Source organism: Rhinolophus ferrumequinum, chromosome 6 (genome assembly GCF_004115265.2).
Source record: "Rhinolophus ferrumequinum isolate MPI-CBG mRhiFer1 chromosome 6, mRhiFer1_v1.p, whole genome shotgun sequence".
NCBI lineage: Eukaryota > Metazoa > Chordata > Mammalia > Chiroptera > Rhinolophidae > Rhinolophus > Rhinolophus ferrumequinum.
In genome coordinates this window covers 41,934,647-41,954,110 of record NC_046289.1, presented here as the reverse complement: position 1 = coordinate 41,954,110, position 19,464 = coordinate 41,934,647, and the positions used below count along the sequence as shown (strand labels likewise).

General features: G+C 33.8%; 1 protein-coding gene across 3 annotated transcripts in view; it reads right to left on the bottom strand.

Moving 5' to 3' along the window:
- SOS2 (SOS Ras/Rho guanine nucleotide exchange factor 2) overlaps nt 1–19,464 on the bottom strand; it is a 90,698-nt gene that overhangs the window by 46,052 nt on the left and 25,182 nt on the right. For all 3 annotated transcript variants that reach the window (XM_033107194.1, XM_033107196.1, XM_033107195.1), the window contains exons 5-8: nt 13,718–13,921; nt 10,998–11,141; nt 8,246–8,356; nt 3,613–3,711 (exon numbers count right to left, since the gene is read on the bottom strand). In XM_033107194.1, coding sequence (XP_032963085.1) covers nt 3,613–3,711; nt 8,246–8,356; nt 10,998–11,141; nt 13,718–13,921 — 558 coding nt within the window. The remainder of the gene's footprint in view (nt 1–3,612; nt 3,712–8,245; nt 8,357–10,997; nt 11,142–13,717; nt 13,922–19,464) is intronic.

Here is a 19,464-nt window from a genome sequence, read left to right as displayed (position 1 = left end):
ATAGTGTCTCCTCAAAAATTAACAATAGAATTACCATATGATCCAGTAATTTCATTTCTGGGTATATATCCAAATGAACTGACAATAGAGTGTCAAGGAGATATTTGCACACCCACATTCATAGCAGAATTATTTATAATAGCAAAAAAGTAGAAGCAACCCAAGTGTCCAATGACACTGGTTACATAACAATATACGAGTACTTAACATAACTGAACTGTACACTTAAAATGGTTAAGATGGCAAGTTTCATATTACATATTTTTACCACAGCTAAAAATAAACAAAATGCTTTTACAAACCAACAGTATCACAATCAGAACAGATTAAAGTCATTTTTCATCTGCCCATGTGCTAAGCCATGTATTCAGAATTAACACTTATTACAGTGTTTTCAAACTGCATGTCCATTAGATCACAATCTTTTTTTAAAAAAGAAATGGAATATAACAGTATACTGCATGAAATGCTAAGAAGCAACATTTCATGGAACTGTGTGTGTGTGTCTGTGTGTGTGTGTGTGTGTGTGCGCGCATGTGTGTGTGTGTGTGTGTACAGTCATGATGCTAAATGTATTTCTTACTATGGATCATTCCCACTATATAACATACAGGGTGATTCCCATAGGAAAATAAATGCTATAAATTGGGCCACTTTCTAGAATATCTAGGCCCTTCAAATCCCACTAATTGAGTCATATGTTTACCAAGAATCAGTAGTGTATGTTTCCAAATATGTTTATGCCAGTTGTGCTTATGCTGTAATTATGTAATTTAATTACAATAAGTTAAAGAAATAAAAGTATAAAAAAGATATTAATATGAAAACTCAATCAAATAATTTTAAAGGCAAGTCCCTTTAAAAAGGTATAGGGAAGATAACTGTAAAAGATTTGGGAAAATTATAAAAACCTAGGTTTCTGCCTCAGATTGCTTTACAAACACCTTCAAGTTCATATACCATCTAAAAGAAACGGAAAATATAAATCATAGAAGATAATTTTTGTGACTTAAGCCAGAAAGATTCATATTTAAAAAGGTTTTACCCTAAGTCAACAGATTAGCATGTAAATACATGTAAGTGTTCATTTGTAGAGGTTCTGTGTGTATGTTTATTAAAATGAAATGTAAGATTTCTTTTTATGATTCTTTGCTTTATTTTAATTAATTGAACAACTACTAATCCCAATCACAATGGCTAAAAGCACTTAGGAGTACAGTGATTAACTGGTGGCAAAAGTAACTCTGGCCTCAGGATGAGTCAGGCCGTCATAGTTGATGTCCTGATCTGAAACGCAGCCCTTGGGGATTTAAAAAACCAATCATCAAGACGGGTAAAGATAATCTTCAATTATAGTCAAACTGGGAGTTTTAAATGTTGGCAAACATTTGAAGACAACTATAAGATTAATGAGAGGACTTCCAATTAGACATGAACATTATCTAAAAAAATTTAGGAATCCAAATATTCAAGGGGTTGCCAATGGATTATTCCTATGAAGTCTACAATACTTCTTATAAATTCTTTATCGATCCATTAGTCTCTATGGAGATATACACAATCAAGTTGCTCATCTTTTTGTGCACAAAAGCTAGTGAGCTCCAGCATCACACACTATGTGTAATATGACTCCACAAAAAGAATTCTTGAGGTAGGTATTTATTAGAAATCATCAAATAAATACCTTGCCTAGATGCCTACAAAATACGGAGTTATTCTGGCTTTTATTTCAATATTATTATTAATGAGTTAGATAAAGAAAGTCTGAATAGGTTGTCTAAATCAACAACTTGGTATCCTAAAGGAGAGGTACAAAATACTCAAGCAGAAAGGCCTTGCTTACAAAAAGCAATAAAAAAGTTGGGGAAGAAAATTTTACTGAGCAAGATATGTTGAAATAACAATTGAAAAGCGGAATAATCTGAAATTAGGCAAAAGTCCTCAGATGTTAGCTGGAGTCAATGAAGATCAGTAGCTATGATGTAGAGAAATGAGAACGGATGGTCCCCAGAAAATCTCCATCTCTCCACATGCCCATTTGGTATCTTAAAAATCAAAGGAAAGTGCATGTGGAACCTGAAGTAGAAAAAGAAATACTCGACGAATTCTGATACCTGTCCAAAGGCAGCAGATACTCTTTTGTAACTAGGTAGCAGTGCTTTAAGGCTTCAAAGAATTAATAATAAAGAGAAATAACCTATATCTTATCAGTGCAACTATAATCCTTAGAGTAAATATGGAATATACTCAGATTTAATTAATGCACAGTAACAAGAACAGAAATATGGAATGCAAAGACAAACCACAGATGATATTTAAAATGGCAAAAGACTTAAATAACTCCACAAAAGGTTATCCCAAAAGCCAATGAACATACTATACCCACGCTCCTTAATAATCAAGGAAATACAGATTAAAACCACCAGAGACGATTAGAAATACAACAGATGACAGAAATTTAAATTTAAAAGTATGAAAATATACATAAAGAGTGACATCTCATCCATTCTGGTAGGAATGTAAACTGTACAACCCACTTTGGAAAACTGCTTGGCATTATCTATTAAATTTGAAAATATGCATATCTTATGACCAAGCAGTTCCATCCCTGAGTATATACTCTAGAGAAATAAAATGCATGCACGTGTGTACCAAGAGATATGTACAAGGTTGTCCACACCAAGTGTTATTAGTAATAGCACAACACTGTTCGACCAGAAAAGAATAAATAAATCATGGTTTATTCGAACAGGAAGAAAATTAAACTAGAACATACAACATCATCAATGAATCTTACAAATATAACATTAACAGAAGATATAAGACACAAAATATATACAATTTGATCTCATTTATATAAAGCTCAGAAACGGGCTATATATGTATTTTAATGATATACGTAGGTGGTTAAACTAGAAAAAAAAAAGCAACTGCCATTAACGTCAGGGTAGTGGTTTACCTCTGGTGTGTTTACACATTATATTTATTTATTATATAACACATTTATGTTTCTATTATGTTTTATTACATACATTTCTCTAGGTATGTAATATATCATAATAAAGTTTACACTATATATTAGAATCTTTAAAAATATATTTTTATGTTTATTGATCTTTGAAAAGAGTTCAAGTTTTACCATAATTTTTTAAAAATATGTTGCTTGGGTCCTAAATAAGAGAGGAAGAATACTACACTGCATGGAAAAACACGTCAATTTTAAAAGTGCTTTTCTTAATAAGTTAAAACAAGATGGAAATTTATACATAAAAGTTACTGATCACTGATTTAAAATAATAGCTAAAATATTGTTTGTGTCTCCAAACACGAGTTTTAAAAATTTAACTTTTCATAATGTTAGTACTTTGAGATTCTATATTATGAAATGACAGATAAAGATACATTTTCCTGTCTCTATCTACCACTTGGAAATAATATGAAGATAAGTAAAAAAGATAGGCTTTTCTCCATGGTCCATGGAAAGAAGGTAGACATTTATTTTATTTTTATGAATAAAGTATTAAAAAATAAAATGATCATATCAAACACTAGTTTTTAAGCCTGATAAATGCCAAGTACTTTTGGTTCAAAAAGCTTTTTGGTTTACCTTACCTTTAATAATTCAAAATAGTGCCAACAATGATACACTGGCACCAGCATAAGGCGTGGAAGGACATAACGAACTGCCTCTTTAAAACCATCAGCAATGGACTGCAAAGCAAAAAAGATGTAATATTGTATCTCTGATATCAAGGATATATAACAGCAGTGTCTAACAGAAATAGCTTTTAAAAATACAAGATACAGACTTATCAGAACTATAATGGAAAACATTCTATATTAAAATGGAAGTGCTATCAAGTTTTTTTCCTCCTTTTACTCCTTTAAGTTATTAGATAACTACATACATTTCTTCACCTCTTATATGGCTAAAGTAACTTTTACAATGGTCCTCTCAGCTTTCCTTCAAGTTTTAGGTTTTACATACTTTAAAGGAATTTTGAAAAGCTATGTACCTCCTTGCACATTTTTATGCCACCACTTGGAATGTTTTAATTTTAAGTAGTTGCAAAGAATGTATTTTGGGGGATGCTGTATGTATACTGTGGATATGATTTAAATATATTTCACCAAACAATGATTAAATAAGTTTCAGATTTAGCTCATTTATGAAAAATGTCTGTCATACAGACATTGACAAAGCCAATCTTCCTTGACAAAATAAACAGAGCCAATCTTCATTGTCAAAATAAACAGATCAGACTTAATTTCTGCAAAAAATCTGATTTCATCCTTAAATTCAAATATACATGTTAATATCACACTCTTAAATATAGAAAGCATTCGTAAGAACCTAAAATAATACATCCAGGTATGAGAACTTTATTTTTCAAGTCTCCCTCTCCTTTATCCCAATGTCCAATATAACATTAATGTTATAATGAATAATACAGTACTTTTAAAAAAATTAATATTCACCCTTGTTACAACCATCTCACAACTTAATTCTTAGATATGATAAGACACAGGTAGAGAGGACCTGCCATTTCAGCTACCAAGAGTTTTTAACAATCAAGAGTTCTCTTGGAATACTTTTGCTTTGCAGTCAATGAACTTGCTATATTGTGATTTGTAAGATATTTGATCTTTATCCACAGTTGTGACTCACAGCTCCCACAAACCCTCGGAATTTCCTAAGTTTTGAGAGTGATAAAGGTGTCTTTTGTTATGTTAATGAGATTACTTTTTGACCCCACCCACAGATGGGGGCTAGTTTCCAGGAGAATCAACCTCTGTGATTAGAGGTTTGGAATTTTCAGTCCCATTGCCTGACTTCTGGGGAGGCGAGAGGGGTTGGAGACTGAGCTCAATTGTCAGTGGCCAATGACTTAGTCAACCATGACTACTATATAATGAAACCCCCATAAATACCCAGAAAGACAGCCCTTTGCCTTTTCGGAGGGCTTCTAAGTTGGAGAACCAGAATGTTTCCATGTGCCACCAAGCTGAGGCCCCAAGCTCCATGAAGACATAAGCTCTTTTGTTTGAGATTTCACTCTATGTGTCTCTTCATCTGGCTGTTGATTCATATCCTTTTCCTTTAATACCAGGATGCCAAAAAAGTGTATACAGGTAGATACTTTGGTCAACGTTGCTTAAGCAGTAGTTTGCCATAATCAGAAGTGTCTGGATGCTGATGGTAACCACTTTGAGCACCTCTTGTAATTGCAGAAGTCAAACATGATTTGTATTCATCTTTTGTTATCGGCATATACTGAGTATTACAATTTTAATAGTTTTCCTTTCTTAAAATGTGTATACATGTTTTTGGCACCCTCCTCTGTATACTTTTATAATAAACCGGTAATCTAGTAAGTAAAATGTTTCTCTGAGTTCTGTGAGCCTTTTTAGCAAAATGAACCCAAGCAGAGAGTCATTGGAACCTCCAATCTATACCCACTTGGTCAGATAAGGTAAGAGCCTGGGCTTGTGGTTGGCCTCTGAAGTGAGAGTGAGTGTGTGTGTGTGTGTGTGTGTGTGTGTGAGAGAGAGAGAAAGAGAGAGTGTATGTGTGTTGATGCACGGGTGCGTGTGTGCAAGAGGTGGCGGCCCCCCAGCAGGGAGCACAGTATGGTAGGACTGAACCCTTAACCTGTAGAATCTGATTCTATCTCTGGGTACACAGTGTCAGAATTGAGTTGAATTCTTGCTGGTGTCTCAGAATTGTTTGTTGGGGGGTAGGAAGAACCCCCTCCCTATGTTGGAATTGGGTCCAGGAAACCCATTCACTACTTTATTTTGGGAGCAATATATTTTTTTTCCCGACTGGTGCCCTGGAAGTTTTTACACTGGATCAATGCATAATGGGAAATTCAATATGGCAATAGATAATATGTGAGAGAAATTGGAAAAGAGAATGCAAAAACACAAACAAGGTAGCTGGCAGACTAGAAACTGATTCCCTTAAAGTTATCTGTGCCCTTATATCACCTGAAAGTGTACAGCTAAGGTTACATATGTCCCAGTTTTGAAAACTAGTAGTCTGTAGAATAAATGCTTTTCTAAAATTTGTAAGAGATTTAAAAGTCACTCATGATTTTAAATGTAATTAAGGTTGACTTATTTAAATTGTTATTTCTCATCAGATTAATAACAACAGCAATATATAATATGAAGAAAGAATCTAATATGCTGCTTTTAAAATATATCCTCATAGGTAAAATATTCCCATAATTCTTGTATGTTATTAACTGAAGTTAAATTATAATTTGTTCAATAGACTCAACAACTATTAATTGGGTCAAAGCTCATATTCTTAAAATGTGCTATACACAACTTATTAAGAAGTTTTATTACTTTTCTAAATGAACCATTACTTCAGCTTTTTAAAGTTAATACAAGTGAGTTTGGCCTATGAAAAGGGGCTTTATCTAACTTTCAATAGCTTACATAATTGAACCCTAAACATTCAAATCCCACAGTCAGAATTACTAATAAAATAGAAATGAAACAAGAAATGTTGTGAGTGCTTTTAATGAGTATGCAAAGATACTATAGGCAGGTTGTCCAATTTAACATTGTTTTCTGTATGGTTTATGTCTATATACAAGATTTAACTTAAAAAAGTACTCCTTCGGATAGGCCGGATGGCTCATTGGTTAGAGTGCGAGCTCTGAACAACAGGGTTGTCGGTTCGATTCCCACATGTGCCAGTGAGCTGCACTCCCTGCATCTACACTGAAGACAACAAGCTGCTGCTGAGCTTCCAGAGAGGCGGCCGGATGGCTCAGTTGGTTAGAGCCTGAGCTCTCAACAAGGTTGCCGGTTCAATTCCCGCTTGGGATGGTGGGCTGCATCCCCTGCAACTAAAGGCTGAAAACAGCGACTGGACTTGGAGCTGAGCTGTGCCCTCCATAACTAGATTGAAGGACAATCAATGACTTGGAGCTGATGGGCCCTGGAGAAACACACTGTTCCCCAATTTAAAAAAAAACAAAAAAAAAACAAAGTACTCCTTTGTTGAAGTAAATCTTGAGAAGTTAAGTGTAATTTTTATTCCAAGTTGGCAAGTTTCTGAGTAGGAATAGAAGAAGATAATAATGGGAACACAGTAAAGAAGGCAAGGGAAAGATGGTAAGCTCAGTTTTGAACATTTATATTTCAAGCGCCTGTGGGATATCTAAGTTAGCTAGTTCAAAAGGCAGGTAGTTATATGAAAGTGTACACACACACACCCAGTGCTCAAAAGAGATATAGGCAGCAACTAAAGCAAAAGTCACTCAAGAAGAGCATTAGAGGGACAGAAAATCAGGAGCTAATAATAGAAGTTGAATGATACCTGCAATTAAAGAGACTGAGAGGATGAAATCAGAGAAGATAAAAATTAAAGCATTATGGGAGCCAAAAGGACAGGGAGACTAACAAATATAATACTACAGACATAAATAAGGAATCAAAAATGTCCACTGGATTTGGTGGTTATGTTCATTATCAGGGCAATTTTTAGTGTTATACCCTGATTAGGACACAGATGTTAGCAGTATAATGAAGAATTGTAAAAAGTAATATGAAGACTACAAATGGGGAAAAAAAGGAACGTGATGAAAGCATTATTTGCTTGTTTTAGGCAATAAAGACTTGACCATATTCATATGCTAAGGGAGAAGAGCTGGTCTAGATTTAGGAAATTTCTACAGCAATAAGTACATAGTCAAGAATCATCGATACCAATGTAACCCTTGTTTAGTGTTGAAAAAGTAAAAATATAAATGTCATCTGTCTCTCTCCACTTCCATTTTATCTTACTGCATTACTGAACACTTAACTTGCATACTTCCTATTAATATATTTATCTCCTTTAAGATATAGGCCTGACAGAGAAATCATGAGTATACATAAGGATATTTTCCACTCTTTATGATTTCAGTTCTATCTTGTTGGGAATAAGAACTTAAAATAGCTCTCCATATTCATCTCTATATCCCAGATGTAAAATGTGCCAGATTTTTCTGGTCAATCAGTATTTGTGATGGTGTTCTATAAAAGATTTCTACATTGAGAACAGATTAGTTTTTTTCAATCTAAAACAGGTTTACAATAACAGATTTCGAATGACTGGTGAAATATTTCCTCAGTTACTTTCTGAAAGGATTCTAGAATTATAAATATTTGAAGGATAAGATGGGGAAATATTTCTTTAGTTGTTTTATATATAAAAAAATAATAACATTCAATTTAAGTTTACCTGAAAGTGTAGAGCCACGGCAGGTCTGGCCATCAACTTATTGAAATGGTCATTAAATTTTGGTGAAAGAATGTCCTGCGATAATGTTTCATAAGGATCAAACGCTTGCTCCTATTTTTGTAAAAAAAGAAAACGTGCTAGGTTTAAAAGAATATCTTTTCTACTAATAATGGCACAGAATACTTAATGGCAATTTTTTATTCAAGTCCTCAACTAGGTTTCAGAACTTTGTGCTCTGCTTCGCAGGGACAAACAATAACGATGGCTGTAACTGGAAAAAATTTTAAATGTAAGTAATGACCTTGAGCTATAGGTGACAAGAAGCTACTGGTCTTAAAATAGGTCACTGATTTTGTGGTAACAAGTATCAGACTATTAAAATGCTTATGTACATTTATCCCCAATAAACGAAAAGTGTATTCATTAGTAAGAAAAAGTTGGGTTTTGAAATTTCAATTAGGCTTATCTAAGTTGAAATTAAGTTTACACTTAGGATACTTTCTAAGGAAGCAAAAAGTGATACACTGTTTTATCCACTTGACACTTTTCAAAATTAGAAAAAGCAAAGACTAATGTACTCAAAGCAGAAACTGCCCAATTTTTGTCCAATGTTTATATTTAAATTCCTATTATTTGGAAATAATCAATGTCCCCAATGATTAGTTAGAACCCAGAAGTTTGTTTCATTTTTGTATTTTAAAAATATAATATGTTTTTCAGAAATAACAAGTATTGGCGAGGATGCAAAGAAATTGAAACCCTTGTCCACTGCAAGTGGTAATGTAAAACGGTGTAGCCTCTGTGGAAAACAGTTGGACAGTTCTTCAAAAAGCTAAACAAAGAATTACCATATGAACCAGCAATTTCACTCCTTAGGTATGTACCCAAAATAACTGAAAATGGACTCAAACAGATACTTGTATGCCAATGTTTACTGCAGCATTATTCACAACTGCCAAAAGGTGTAAAAAACACTAGTGTCTATCAACAAATAACTGGATAAAGGAAAAGCGATATATACATACAATGGACAATTACTCAACCATAGAAGGGATGGAGTTCTGACACGCGCTAGGACATGGACGGATTTTAAAAACATGCTATGTAAAATAAGCAGACACAAAAAAATAAATATTGTTTGATTCTACTTATATCAAATATCTAGTATCAGCAAATTCATAGAGACAGATTAGAGGTTACCGGGGTTGGAGGGAGGGAAGAACAGGGAGTTGTTTCTTAATCAGTAAAGTTTCTGTTTGGGGTGATGGAAAAGTTTTGGAAATAGATAGTAGTAATGATTGTATAATATTGTGGATTTAATTAATGCCACTGAAATGTATACTTAAAAATGATTAAAATGGCAATTTTGTTATATATATATTTTACCACAACAAAAAACAAAAATTAGAAAAAACATTGCTTCTGAACCATGATATCTTTAAGAGCACAGCAGGCAACCAAACTACAAATTAACATGCCAAGATATCACAATATAAAAATTTTCTAATAAGAATCAAAGCTGAATATTTTGGTTATGCATCAGTAGCTGAATATATCTATACTATCAGTTTCATTGTCTACAAAATAGATGTAATAAAAGTGATGTATATTTTCAGAAAAATATATAGAGAGGTTAGAAAATCAGGAAATTTACATGACATCTAAAGAAAGCACTTTTAGAGCTCTGTTTTCCAAATAAATAAAAATGGCCAATGAGTGAAAAGATGTTCAACATCATTAGTTTAATTTAAAAAAAGGAAAATTAAAGAACAAAGAAATGCTGGAGATTTTTTCCTAGTAGACTGGCAAAAATTAATGGGATAATACCCAGAGTTAGTGAAGGTGTGAGGAAAAAAAGGAGGCCAGCATATAGAAGTTATTTGAAAATAAATTTGGCAAAATGTTTCAAAGCTCTAAAAACATACCTAGTCTTTAGTACTACAATTCCTCTCTAGGAATATATCCTAAAATAATGACTAGGCTATGAAGGCATAGTATGAATATGTTTGTTGCAATATTATTTACAACAACCAAAATGGAAACAACCTACATGCTTAGCAACAGTAGACAGTTAAAATATGTTACAGTGTCTCCATAATACAGTACTATTCAGACTTTAAAAATTGTATTGAAGTATATTAACATGGAAAATGTTTGTTATATACTCACTGAGAAAAAGCAGATAATAAAAATCTTATTTTTATAAGTACACATAGGTTTGCATGTATGTGTAGAAAATAACTAACAATAAGTAAATATTATAAGGATAACATCTCTGGGTATTGGAAAATGAATGATTTTCATTTCATTTATATTTGCCTCTCTTTGTGAATACTTTTACAATGAGCTGTACTACTTTTATAATCATTTAAGACAACAAAATGATTTCACTTTGGAAACAAAATTAAAATATAAAGTTCCTTTTCAATTTTTGGAAATTAAGACAAAAATCCACAAAAGCTAAACAACTATGATCAATAACATTTCTTTCACCTTAAATGCACTCGCCATTTAAAAAAATATCTTAAAATGTACTATTTTATCAACTTTCACTTAAGTATTATTATAGATACACTATAAAGTGTCATTATTTATAAATACAATGTAATTGTAGTTGGCTATTGGTTGAATCTTAAGTATTTTTTATACTAGCCAGCAGTGTCTTCTAATTTTCACAAAGAATATATTACTAAATTTCTTACTACCTTATTTAAGATTTAAATGAGAATATAAAGTAGTTTTGTAAACTTACTTCTGCCAAGTCTTCAAAACAGCTGCCAGCTAAGGGATGAGGACTACTTTCATCAGTCATTTCAACTGTGTCTTCAATCAAACCTAAAAGTTTTACAGTCAACTCATGTATATCTGAAATGTTACTGAAAATCTTTTCTATGTCCTGAAAAAAGAAAAAGAAAGGTTAGGACGTGAGGTTGAGAATTTTGTTTAAAAGTTACTAAATATATATAAATAATGTGTTCCACCCAATCACATACTAATATACTCCAAAACATAGCGAAAGTCAATCACAAATAAGGAAGAGAAATAAACCTGTTGGATAATACACAGTACATTTACTGGAAAATATAGATTCTAGATGTTTTAAATTTATTTTTCAATTACTGTTGACATACAATATTATTATTAGTTTCAGGTGTACAACATAGCGATATTTACATACCTTACAAAGTGCAAATCCTAATAACTCTAGTAGCCATCTGACACCATACAGTTATTACAATATTATTGACTATTTCCTAAGCTGTACTTTACATCCCCATGACTATTTTTATAACTGGCAATTTGTACTTCTTAATCCCTTTCACATTTTTCACCCATTCCCCACCCCCTCCCATCTGGCAACCATCAATTTGTTCTTTGTATCTATGAGTTTCTGTTTTATTTGTCTTTTGGATTCCACATACATGCAAAATCATACGGTATTTGTCTTTCTCTGTCTGACTTATTTCACTTAGCATATTACCCTCTAGGTCCATCCATGTTGTTACAAACGGTAAGATTTCATTCTTTTTCATGGTTGAGTAATATTTCATTGTATATATGTACCACATCATCTTTATTCAAGCAACCATTGAAGGACACTTAGATTGTTTCCATGTCTTGGCTACCATGAAGAAGGCTGCAATGAACATAAGGGTACATATATCTTTACAAATAAATGTTTCTTTTTCAAGTAGATATCCAGAAGAAGGATTGCTGGGTCTTATGGTAGCTCTATTAACTTTTTGAGGAAACTCTATACCGTTTTCTATAGTGGCTGTATGAATTTTTATTCCCACCAGCAGTGTATGAGGGTTTCTTTTTCTCTACATCCTTTCCAACACTTGTTATTTCTTGTCTTACTGACAATAGCCATTCCAACAGGTGTGAGGTAGTATCTCATTGTGGTTTTGATTTGCATTTCCCTTGTATTAATAGCTAGTGAAGTTGAGCATCTTTTCAAATATCTGTTGGCCATTTGTATGTCTTCTCGGGAAAAGTGTCTATTCAGGTCCTCTGCACATTTTTAAATTGGACTGTGTTTTTGTTGTTGTTAAGTTATATGAATTCTTTTATATATTTTGGTTATTAGCCCCTCATCGGAGGTATCATTTGCAATTATTTTCTCCCATTTGATGTGTTGCCTTTTTGTTTTATGATTTCTTTTGCTGTGCAGAAATTTCTTAGTTTGATGTAGTCCCATTCATTTATTTTTGCTTTTACTTCCCTTGCCTTTGGGGTCAAGTTCACAAAAGCCCCTCTGAGACCAAGGTCCGTAAGTTTAGTACCTATGTTTTCTTCTATGTATTTTGTTTCACGTCTTATGTTTAAGACTTTAATCAATTTTGAGTTAATTTTCGTGTATGGTGTCAAAACAGCAGTCTAGTTTCATTCTTTTGCATGTGGCTTTCCAATTTTCCCAACACCATTTATGAAGAGGCTTTCCTTTCTGCATTGTGTTTTTGGCTCCTTTGTCAAAAATTAGTTACCCATATAAGTGTGGGTTTATTTCTGGGCTCTCAATTCTTCCATTGGTCTGAGTGAGCTTTGTAGTATAATTTGAAGTCAGGGAGTGGCTTTTCTTTTTCCTCAAGACTGCTTTGGTTATTCGGTTCCAAATTTGGTTCCATACAAATTTGATGGTTTTCTATTTCTTTGAAAAATGCCATTGGGATTTTGATGAGGATTGCACTAAATCTATACGTTGCTTTAGGTAAATTTACGCTGATTCTTCCAATCCATGAAGATGGAATCTCTCTCCATTTCTTTGTGTTGTCTTCAATTTCTTTCAACAATGTCTTGTAGTTTTTGGTGTAGTTTTGGCCTTCATTCCTTTGTTAAGTTTATTCCTAGGTATTTTATCCTTTTTGTTGCAATGGCAAATGGAATTGTTTCCTTCATTTCTTTTTCTGATATTTCATTGTTAGTATATAGAGAAAAATCTTTTTTTTTCTTTAGAGTTGATTCTTTAGAGTTGATTTTAGAAGCCACGAAAGAAAAAGATGGACAAAGTTCTCTGGATCCCCATCCTACTCACCCCACTCCCACCCAGTCTTTCCAATAGAGAAGCTCTGCCTTTGTTTACGTGACATTCTGCATAAACTTTCATTCTTAAAAAGTTCCACCCACTGTTAAAACTTTAAACTACTGTCTTAAAGTACCTACAAAAAGACAGGAAAAGCAAGTTTTTTTCTAGACCATACATCTTTTTCACCGTCTTCAAATGAATAACTACAAATCTTAAATACCACATAGCACAAGAAGATTTCATTCCACTATAATTCCCGTTTTTCATTTTGTGTCTAATTTTCATTGTCACCATATTTTACATTAGTATAAACATTCACATATTTTAAAAACCCACAAATAATACATAAAAGAATGTATTGTTTTGCATATAGTTACTATTTATGGTTTTAAGCTGCTGTTTGACTTTTGGGACAGACAGAATTTCAAACTCAAAAAGGTACTTACGGAAGGTTTAAACAGCTTTTTGTCAGAAAGAAAGGCTTCTCGAAACACTTTTATAATCATATTTAGTTCCCGCAGATACTGTCTTTCTTCTGCAATTTCAGTTCTGACAAGGTCATAATAGTTTAATTCACCTGAAGAACTAGGTTCATCTTCACAGAGAGAAATCAAACCTATGTCATCCTGATCAAACATGTCCATCAAAACCTGAGAAATAAATCAGTAATGCATAAACTTATTTTCCTTACTTTTATAAAACCACTTCAAAGTATTTGCAATTAAAACACTAAATAATGAGAGTTGTGTGTATTATAGGCTAATCTATATGAAAAAATTCAAAATAAGAGAAATTGAAAAGTTGAAGGGGAAAACCAAATATTTCTGGAAATAAGATAAACCTAATAGTGAAATATATATGTGTGTGTGATACATACACATATACACACATACATATTTAATAGCAAAAAAGAGCGTAACTTTGGAGAACCATCCGAGCCAAAATACTAGTACAGCCACTTACTCATCTGTGATTACAGACGTTTCTTTTAAAAGTCAGATTCCTTACATACAAAAGATGAAAGAATTAAATGAGGTAATGTACATAAAATGCATACTACTATGTCTGGCAAATAGTAGGCACTGTAAATGGTAGTTGCTTGTACTACCTACTATAAGGATGGTTGTATGTACTTGGGTAGAGTTCAAAAGAGGAAAAATGAAATGGTACTGTGGTAGTAGCACACAATAGATTAAAAGTGTGATAGTTTGATGCATATCTACTATATCGACTACTGTTATTAAATTCATTTGTTCAAACCAAGCATCCCACAGATGCTTAAATTGCTAAAGCAACAATTTCCCCTTTCGGAGAATAGTAAAGATTGCTACTGTGGATTTATGTCACCCAACTCACAAGAACCAGTTGTCAATGAAAAGCCATAGGAAATAGGTGACCATACTTTTTAGAATTAAAAATAGTTAATAAAGAAAAATTGGAACTACTTAATTACATATTCAAGACGGACTGAAAACTACTTTCTTAGAGTTCAGGAAAAAAAGGCATAATCCCAAAAAGGAAGCTCCAAAAAGTAAAACAACTTCAAAGGGATGAGAGGAAATTCTAACAACATACAGAGATATTCATTTGTTCACTCATTATGAAATTGTTCTGATCTACTGATCACCAGAAACTGTGCCAGATATTGGTAAAATATAGCAATGAACCAAATAAACAGGGACCCTACCCTCCTGATCCTGTTGAATCAGAACTATTTCTTAAATGTGGTCAGTTTTTTCCATCCCACTTCATGCTTTAGATTAGACTATTAAGCATCGCCATCTCTTAAAAGGATACGCAAGTCCTGCAATATAATCTCCCTGCCACTGGTCTTCCCAGTCCCATTTCCAAAAATTTGTTCCTGAAACCAAATGTGTGTCATACCATACATAAAAATGATACTGGATTTCCTTGCCTTCAGCATAAAATGCTAACTTTGTAAGGATAAAGGCCGTTCACAATCTAATGCTAATCCATGTCCCTAGCCTCACCTGTGACTCTGAAATCCCTCCCTCCTCCCTGACCCTCCATACAACTCACTTTCTTGCCACTGAACATCGTCAGCCCCAGTTCTTAGCAATTCAGAGCTCTAACCAAATCTCTGGGGCTGCACAGGGAATTAGCTGATGAAATCTGATTTTAAACATACACGCAAAAGAATGAAAGACATGACATAAACTAGATCTGTCTTCCCTATCAGACAGTTTTAAAGCAGTCCATACTTGCTTTCTTGAACTTACTCTCATTCACTTCTCAAGCCCATTACTCTATTCAAACTGTTCGCTAATGATTTTCTGGCGTCTTCTGACTTGTTTTCTGTAGTTACTGACACAGCTGACAACAAAACTTTTTTCCCTCTGGCTTCTGATATATCCTTCTGTCAGTGGGGCCTCCTTCTCAACCACCCCAGCTTCTGCACCACAGATGCAGGGTTCCGTTTTTGGACCTGTTGGTCCCACAACACCAAAGTCCTGAATGTAAATGCTACAAGGTCAGGCAGGTGGTAACATCGTAATAAATAAGAAGTAGTGAGGGGGTGTGGCAAAATAGAAGGTGCGTGCACCTGTATAGGAAGGGCACTGTTAAATGCCAGCTATTTGGTCAGGTTTTTTGTTTTCTTTTTTTTTTTTCAAAAAAAGCATGAGATTTAGATTTTTATATAAAATTTTCAGGTTTGTAAATATAGATGGCAAATAATTAAGAAAAAACTTTTTTTAAATAGAATTACATTGTTTTTATTTTTTTAAAACTTTTTATTGGGGAATATTGGGGAACAGTGTGTTTTTTCCAGGGCACATCAGCTCCAAGTCAAGTCGTTGTCCTTCAGTCTAGTTGTGGAGGGCACAGCTCTCTTAGCTGCAGGGGGCACAGCCCACCATACCATGTGGGAATTGAACCGGCAACCTTGTTAAGAGCTCGTTGCGTTCTAACCAATTGAGCCTTCTGGCCGCCCCTCAAAATTTTAAGAAACAAACCTGGAACCCTGTTTACTAGCAGGCCACCAGTCTGACACGTCTGCTGACTTTCTCCTAAGTGAGCTCATCTTCTTAGATGTTTTCCAATTACTAAGTAGATGATAATGACTCCTTAAATGTTTATCTCTAGACTTAGCATCTCTCTTAACTCTTGACAAGTGTTATGAAAGGCTTGCTAGTTATCTTCCTGTCTGACCAAACCTATACATGTATACTCCACCTCAGAATCACTAATAACAACATCACCTACTTGGTCATCATAACTAGAAAACCTGTCATTACTCTAGACTTCTCCTTTTCTATCAAATCAGTCCCCAAAATCCTATTAATTCAGAAATATCTCTTAAATCTGGTCAGTTCCTTGTATTCTCCGCTATCTAGAATGTTTTCCTTTACTTCCCTTCCAAATAGCACATTTATTTATATGACAGACACCTACCATTTTTATCACTTAGCTCAAATGTCATTTTCTTTGTATAGCTTTTCCCACTCTCCCTGACTCTCCTCTCAGTCTTTTCCACTGGCTTTAGTCCTCTATTAGCAATTTTCTCTCTTTCCTATATAAGTGCTTAACTTGTATTGAAATTTCTAAGGATTAAAACCATGATCTCATCTTAAAATCCACAGCATGTGACACACACAGTAAATGCACAAAAGATAAATTGCTGAAAAAAAATACACCACATGTATTATATATGTTTGTAAACTATTAGACTTGTGTAAAGAAAGCTATGGCCCAAATGAATTAAGGATCAGGAAAAAAATGTAAGAACAATAAAAAGCATTTTTGGTCATGTTCATAAGACGGACAGTAAAGAAGTACAGCCAGTTATTGGAACAGGTGGAGTAATATTACCATGCGTTAAAAAACATAGAACTCAACTCTTACTACATCTAGGCTTAGAGAAGTAAACTTCAGAGCAGCTCTGTGCTCTTATTCTATTGCCTTTCTTATACATTAATTTTCCTCTTAAGCACATATGTTCGATTTTTCCACTCTGAATATTATTTTCTTTAATAGTGACAAGTATAGTAAGGGTTGAACTACACAATTCTTTCCTGTGATCGTCTTAAGTATTCTCAGCAATCTTTGATGTGACAGAATACCTCACATAGTCAAATGTTGCTTTTATTTTTAAATGTAAAGAAAAAAGGTTGATTCCCAAGTTCCCTATCTGGCAAATTAAATGACCTTTACTAGCAAATTATATAGATGCTTAGAAATCATTTAGTCAAATAGTTTATTAAACAGATGGTTCGTGAGCTCTTCAAATGGACATCACCAGAAAGTTTAAATTTACTAAGATCACATCCTGGCACACTATTCTCATTATTCCACTCACATGACTAGACCCACAAACAGTCATCTTAATTTTAAGCTAAGTATACGACAGTCTCTTGAGACAAACTTGGAATCAAGGTAGAAAAGGACAGGCAAACTATAGCCCATAGGCTATATCATGCTCACAGCAACAGTTTTACTAGAACACAGCCCACACTCATTCATTTATGGCCTTCTTCCTGTTATAAAAGCAAAGATGAGTAGTTGCATGAGAGAGTGTATGGCCCATAAAGCCTAAGATATTTACCCTCTGGTCCTTTATAGATAAAGATTGTTGACTGGTAATTTAGACAAGAGGTGAAACAGTAGCTGACTAGAAGATCATAATGGGGAAAAAAAGTGATAATTTATTTCTAGAAGGATGCCTCTAATAACATGAGAAATCTCATTTCTTACATACTGTTTTTTCCAATATTTTTAATAAATAATTCCAACTAAAACTAAGTTTCTCAGATTTGCACACATTTCAAAAAGCTGGGTAGGATATTGAAAATGCTGAACGACAAAATTAGATTTTTATAATATCTTGGTATGCTGGAGCATAGTCTCAGTAACAGTACGAAATGTTCTGGGGATAAATTTGACTTGAAACTTACATAAAAAAAATCAAAAGCGAGTTGTAAGAAGTCAAAGAAAGTAAGTTGTAAGAAATCAAAGACATAACATAATAGTTCCTCATGTGGAAAGTCCTAGGGAGTTTATACCTCTGCAAACTCAATAAGTAAGCAGAGTGACATAAGTGTCAAAAATATTAATGCTGAAATTATAAAAGAATAACATAAAGAAGGAAGGCATTTCATTGTAATCTGTGTTAGTCAGACCAAATCTAGATTGTCTTTAGTTTTAGAAATCACAGGCTAAGAGCAATACAACAGTGAGATCAGAAAATCGTATTACATGAAAACTGTTGCTTAAAGTCTCAAAAGGTAGATTTAGTGCATAAAAAACTGCTTCCAATAACTGAATAACTTACTCTGAAAAGCAGTTTGGTCTTATTTAATGTAATTCAGAAGACAGAATTAGAATTAATGAACGAAAATTAATAGAGAAGTCAACTTTAATTTTGTATGAGAAAGACATTTCACCTAATTAGAATTTTATAAAAATGGATGAACATTTTTGTAAGAAACGAGTTCCTTAGCCCAAACAAGCTATATGAAGATTTGTCAATTGGTTGTGATGATTTGGTCTCTTGTAATTTTGAAACTGTATAATTGTTTAGAATTTAATTGCTTTTGCCTTTAAAAAGAATCACGGAAAAAGTGAACCTCAAATATGGTACGAAGTCTCTCCTCTCCACAGTTACTCAAAAATTATGTCCAAGGCTAATGGATGGGAGAGGCAGGGGCAGCAAGTAAGGTAGGAATCTCTGCAGGGTGATGGTGGGGAAAAACTGGGTGGCCCATGTCAGGGTGACAGATTCTGAAGACAGTAAGGAGAGTATTTGTAGTGAGGGACACAACCTGACATAGGATGTTAGATTAGAGATCAACTGGAGTAAGAGATTATACATATGACAGGGCAGCTCAGTGAAGGGTGGCGGAGAAGGTGGTTCACAGCAGCAGGCCAACATGGGATTCTCAGATCTTGAGCGGGAGGATAGAGTGCATACAAAGGGGAGGAGTGGTTTCGAAGCTAAAATAGAGTTAAGGAGGGTCCCTACACCAGTAGGGGAAGAGAGGTCGGCTGGGAGATTAGATACATAGGAGAACTGATCAACTAAGAAAATATATTAAGAAAAATGGGAGCCAAGTTTCTTACTATCAGAGAAGGGATACAAATATGAAAAGGGGGAGCTAAAATGAACCTGTGATATTGGATTTGGTTTGGAGAGATACTGTGAGATCTCATAAAAATAAGAATTAAATTTAGATAT